Source organism: Limulus polyphemus, unplaced genomic scaffold, assembly GCF_000517525.1.
Source record: "Limulus polyphemus unplaced genomic scaffold, Limulus_polyphemus-2.1.2 Scaffold2802, whole genome shotgun sequence".
Classification (NCBI taxonomy): Eukaryota; Metazoa; Arthropoda; class Merostomata; order Xiphosura; family Limulidae; genus Limulus; species Limulus polyphemus.
This window is the reverse complement of record NW_013668412.1, coordinates 120,433-126,508: the sequence shown is the minus strand read 5'-3', so window position 1 is coordinate 126,508 and position 6,076 is coordinate 120,433. Positions and strand designations below refer to the sequence as shown.

Below are 6,076 nucleotides of genomic sequence, written 5' to 3'. Positions count from 1 at the left end.
TAGCTACGGGCGTTTACGGTAAATATAATATACATCTTGTTAAGGGTTTGAATTTCCACTGTCTTTTATAAGTGCATGTAAAATCTAAGCATTGATCGTAATGAACAGGAGGCCCCTTAATTCTCCGTTGCTAGGGATGAGGATGCATGTCGGGATGCGAGTGACGTCAGTTTCAGCGTACATCCAGCTTAGTAGTGCATCTTCGGAGCCGCCACATTGGCGAGACCATTTACTGGAGTTCAAGCTAGGCGGTAACGGGAGGGAAGACATCCTCAAAGTGGACCCTTCACGACACATTATTGTGATGACATGATATTCGTATGTTGTCGACCCTTAAAACGACGCACGTGGGGGTGTAATTCGTGTAAAGAAGTAGTCCAACGGTCTTGAACAGTCTGGGAAAGGCTTTGGGGAAACAAACAGACGACCTTAAATCTGCGTTGTTTGTTGAAACGGTAGTGGCTGTGCGTTGAAACTACTAAGTTGAACACATAACCGTTATTTTCGAAGTTAAATTAGTATAACTTGATCGTATATGCCCAGCCTTTCAAGTATGTAAACTTCCTTATTGATGACGGCATGGAAAATTAAAACTTTAACTATCTCGAGGAAACAGTTTGTGTAGTGCAAATGAAACGTGACGTTCGTTTTTCTGACAGAGTTATAGTTATTTGCCCTGTCTTCTACAGTGTTAATTGTATAGATATCGCATAACTTGGTTCTATGTTTGTGTTCCGCTACAAAAATGCTTTTGTGTAATTAGAGGTAGGCTTGTCTTCCTGTGGTTACTGTAACTTGTAAGTAAAATAACGCATGGAGCGAGTCTGTATGTGCGAATGTATATCCTGAGAGCCTGTTCGTCAAAGATTCCGTTGTCTGCAAAGAAAATGTAGGGTTGTTCCTCTCTAGTCCCAACTCCCAGTCCTATACAACATACGCTCGAGTACGTCACACAAACATGGCCACATTCCCAAGGTCCAGAGGATCTCGCAGTGTTACTAGTCCTCCCAAACGTAGCCTAATTTTAACTGGTCTGGAACAAGTTCCATTTAGAAGGTAAGAAAAATATACTTACTCTTCTGCTCACCTGAGCTATTTATATTCTATTAAATATCGTCAGTATTTCGTAAAGGTGGAAATACAAAAGTCAGTGTGACATTTTCAGTTCACCGTCATGAACCATACTCGTCTGTAGTAGTTTTATATGTGTGAAATAGTAAAAGAATCATTGATACAAATGTCGATAGATGTCGGAATTATAAATCCACTCTCCTGCTTATTGTAGTACGAAAATAATAATTAAAAGATATAAAATATTTATATATAATAATTTACCAAATTGAGACTCCGATCATTAGTCTAAAACTGAAGTATGGGACTATTATAATTATAGGCTCGTTAAACAAGTGAAGATGGTGATTGAAAATATTTATCAACACATGATAATAGTTTTCTTAACCACTGTTATAATTAAAAGAAAAAAATTCTTGTTACATTCAATTACAAGCACATATCTATTTCAGGCCTTATCAATTTCGAAATACTAAGGAAAATTATATAAACATCACAAAATTTGAGTTAAGGGCACCATAACTTTCTTCTTGCATTACATCCTGCATTTAGTTGAATATAAACATAGGGTTACTGAAGGATCAAAACTATATATTGTTGCTGAAGGATCAAAGCCATATATTGTTACTGAAGGTTCAAAACCATATAGTGTTACTCAAGGATCAAACCATATATTGTTACTCAAGGATCAAAACCATATATTGTTACTGAAGGTTCAAAACCATATAGTGTTACTCAAGGATCAAACCATATATTGTTACTCAAGGATCAAAACCATATATTGTTACTGAAGGTTCCAAACCATATAGTGTTTCTCAAGGATCAAAACCATATATTGTTACTCAAGGATTAAAACAATATATTGTTATTGAAGGATTAAAACCATATATTGTTACTCAAGGATCAAAACCATATATTGTTACTCAAGGATTAAAACCATATATTGTTATTGAAGGATTAAAACCATATAGTGTTGCTGAAGGATCAAAACCATATATTGTTACTCAAGGATCAAAATGATATAGTGTTGCTGAAGGATTAAAACCATATAGTGTTGCTGAAGGATCAAAACCATATATTGTTACTCAAGGATTAAAACAATATATTGTTACTCAAGGATCAGAACCATATAATGTTACTCAAGGATCAAAACCATATAATGTTACTCAAGGATCAAAACCATATAATGTTACTCAAGGATCAAAACCATATAGTGTTACTCAAGGATTTAAACCATATAATGTTACCCAAGGATCAAAACGATATAGTGTTGCTAAAGGATCAAAACCATGTGGTGTTACTGAAAGATAAAACCACATAGTGTTATTGAAGGATTAAAACTATATAGTGTTACTGAAGGATTGAAACCATATAATGTTACTCAAGGATCAAAACGATATAGTGTTGCTGAAGGATCAAAACCATGTAGTGTTACTGAAAGATAAAACCATATAGTGTTACTGAAGGATTAAAATCATGTAGTGTTACTGAAGGATGATAACCATGTAGTGTTACTAAGGGATAAAACCATGTAGTGTTACTAAGGGATAAAACCATGTAGTGTTACTGAAGGATCAAAACCATATAGTGTTACTGAAGGATAAAACCATGTAGTGTTACTGAAGGATAAAACTAATATAGTGTTACTAAGGGATAAAACCATGTAGTGTTACTGAAGGATCAAAACCGTGTAGTATTACTGAGGAATCAAATCATATAGATGAAAACCATGGCTACATGCTGTATAAAAACGAAAGTATGTGCACATCGTTTGTTATTCATATCTTTAGTGGATCCAGATGTTAACCAAACGTCTTGCTAAAGGGTATAAAGAGCGTAGGCGTATAGGGAACCGGAGCAATAGTCGAGCATACTAATCAGGCTAGGGAAAAAAAATGCTTGAACTACAGCTGTTTGTATTTAAAAAGTCGGCCTAACTAATGTGAAAATATTAGTTTTATAGTGCAGTCTGTTTACATACATAATACTAAATTATTCTCAATTGTTCAGGTAATAAATACTAAGTGAATAGTGAAGGGATCTCCTACAGAACGTTATCTGGCGAACACCATGCTACCATAGCAATCTTTTACGGAATGTTACCGGTGAACGCCTCGTTTCCATAGTTTCCAGAAATCACCTTCAGTACCGTATATAATATTACTACTGTATAGCCCGTCAAAAATATCGGGGCAAGTACTACCACCCTCACCCCATAGTATATCCTAACTTCACATTTCATAGCTAACTGAAATAAATAAATTTTGCGAAATCAAGCTTGACCAACAAAGAGACCGAAAAGTGCAGTAGATGCAGTCAAACGTTGGTAAATTCCTTTGTGAGCCAATCAAAATTAAGATAATTCATGAAATAAATTCGTGGCGTGTTCATAGGATAATTAGTGGTAAAAATCAGTTAGAAATAACAACTTCTAATATATAGAAAACTCAGTGCGTTATAGTAACATTAGATTCCAACAATGGCTTTTATGTTATGTCGCTTAGCAACAAAAGTATAACTTAATATTGTTGATAATCTATATACTGAAAGAATAAAATGAAATGTGTAGACAACAAAACTGGAAACATATTTGTTTATTTCTTAATTTAGTCTCCGTTGATTAAAGAGGTTTGTTTTTTGTTTAAAACGTTGGTGATATAACAGAAAAGAGCTTAATTCAGAAGCCCTCCAGTGGCACAGTGGTATGGCTGCGGACTAACAACGCTAGAAACCTGGTTTCGATACCTTTAGTGGGCAGAGCACAGATAGCCCATTGTGTAGCTTTGTGCTTAACTTCAAAGAAACTTAATTCAGAAACGATTTAAAATTGAACCGACGTTTTTACTTTAATAATACATTTTAAGCACTTGGCTCTAGGATAGGTGATCCCACATACGTCTTCACCCCCTCACGGCCCCCTTGCACTCCCAAAATCGTAATGGGCAGACAGTAATCAAACTATTCTATCTGAAGAAATGCATTTTGGCTTTTGGGACTCCTCCTATTTCGAGAAATCAAGCGTGACGTAACACACATTGGATTTTATATTGGGTAGTTGTAAAATTGATTCATATGGTTTTATGTTTTTTCTTATAACGTTTAATCTTAATTTAGTATATTTTCGACAGTTTCAAGACAAGAGATGAAAGTTTTTGGGAATAAGTAGTGAACATGAAAAAAAAAGTTTTCACCCACCTTAAAATATAAAAGGATACATATAATAACTGGTGAATAATGATTGTGGTTTTTGATAGAGAAAACCAAATGAATTAAATCTTCAATTTTCTTCTTTTGTAGAGTCGTACGTGTAATGTATATAGTTTGTTCATGTAAACATGGTGCAATTTTCATTTAACGTTTATTTTTAGGCCTATGTGCCAAGAAACGATTACACAAGCCTGTAAATTTAAACTTCATAAAAGTTGTTTTGGTCTTAATAACGGATTTTCCATAATTCAGCTACGCAGATTTCGAAAATAATATTCTTTTTTTATCACGTAAGGATTTTTTTACAAATCGGAAAGAAAAAAACTGTTACTTAGATTAAATTATTATTTCGTTTATCACAATGAACATTTTTTATTATTACGTTTGTTAACAAAAATACAAACAAACTGAAGAAAATGGAAGAATATTGATGTCAAACGAGTATACATCCTCATTCATCCTGATTTTTTTTTTGTGAAATCTACGTCTTTTAGTCTCAAAACCACGTGTTATGGGCCTTTGCTTTATGTATTGCGTTATGACGTTTTGTGAAAAATCTGTACGCGATGGAGAAAAATGGATGCCATTTTTGGATTCAGCGTACAGGAATTATAGTAGAACGTATAAACATTTCAAGACAATAAAAAACCATCGCAGGCCTGTGTTATTATTAAATGCTTTAGTGTTAATGCTAATAGGCCTATATGCCAACATAACAAATATTACTCAGTGCTTTAACGCTAATACTACCAAGTGAATTTAGCTTTTCCACCTATCGGTATAATCAATTTAAAATTTCTGGATGTGTCCGTTTCTTTGATCTTTTCTATTGTAACATTTTAAGAAGTTCAGAGTTTAGCTATTTCGGCAGGTACTGCGTTTTTGACACCGTTGCGATGCTTTTGTTTGATTGGAAAGTTGCGAATACCAAATTATTTATCGAACTATATATCTAAATTATCAAAAAGAAAATTTTAGAATTTTCTTAATATTTGGTAAATACATACAGTGCGACTAATAATCAGTAATAGTTCGTTTTCTTTCAACGTTTGTAGTGCATACTGGAGGGATTTAGACATTGTATTTTCTATTTTCTGTCTGTGTGTTTTCAGTTAGTCATAAACAATATTTCGGTTCTCTTTATTTTTATATTAGTAATATATCTCATATGTTAGTATAGATAGCTACGTAATATAAGTATACTATATTGGAACAATAATGAAACAACAATGATATTTTATGCATTGTTGGAGACACGTGCGACAGACTCGAGAGATGGAACATCACAATAATTTTTTTTAACAATATCAAACAGTTTGTATGTATTAACCCTGAAGAAGCTGTAAAAGCGAAACGTTGGTAGTAATAATAAAACAAAAAATAAATTACATCTGGAGTGTAAAGGTCGTTTATCTAAACTTTTATGATAATAATCAGTAAGACAATGTTGGGTATAATATTATTCAACAAAAACATTTTCTCTCTATACAGTTATCTGCTTACGTGTGATTATATCAATAACTATCCACAAGTTTTATCTCTCAAATACATATTTTAGCATTGTTGTTTTCAGCTGTGTTAAATTTCACATTAGAAATTAGTCAATGTGTTTTATCAACGCAGTTTTAACTGTATTAAATTGTACGTTAGTCAATGTATTTTATCAACGCAGTTTTAACTGTATTAAATTGTACGTTAGTAAATGTATTTTATTAACATAGTTTCAGTTGTATTAAATTGTACGTTAGTAAATGTATTTTATTAACATAGTTTCAGTTGTATTACATTGTACGTTAGT

At 33.1% G+C, this 6,076-nt stretch overlaps 1 protein-coding gene across 2 annotated transcripts in view; it reads left to right on the top strand.

Moving 5' to 3' along the window:
- Positions 1-212: 212 nt before the first annotated feature.
- LOC106467936 (CDK5 regulatory subunit-associated protein 2-like) overlaps positions 213-6,076 on the top strand; it is a 61,919-nt gene continuing 56,055 nt past the window's right edge. For both annotated transcript variants that reach the window (XM_013928322.2, XM_013928320.2), the window contains exon 1: positions 213-1,056. In XM_013928322.2, coding sequence (XP_013783776.1) covers positions 959-1,056 — 98 coding nt within the window. In that variant the 5' untranslated portion in view covers positions 213-958. The remainder of the gene's footprint in view (positions 1,057-6,076) is intronic.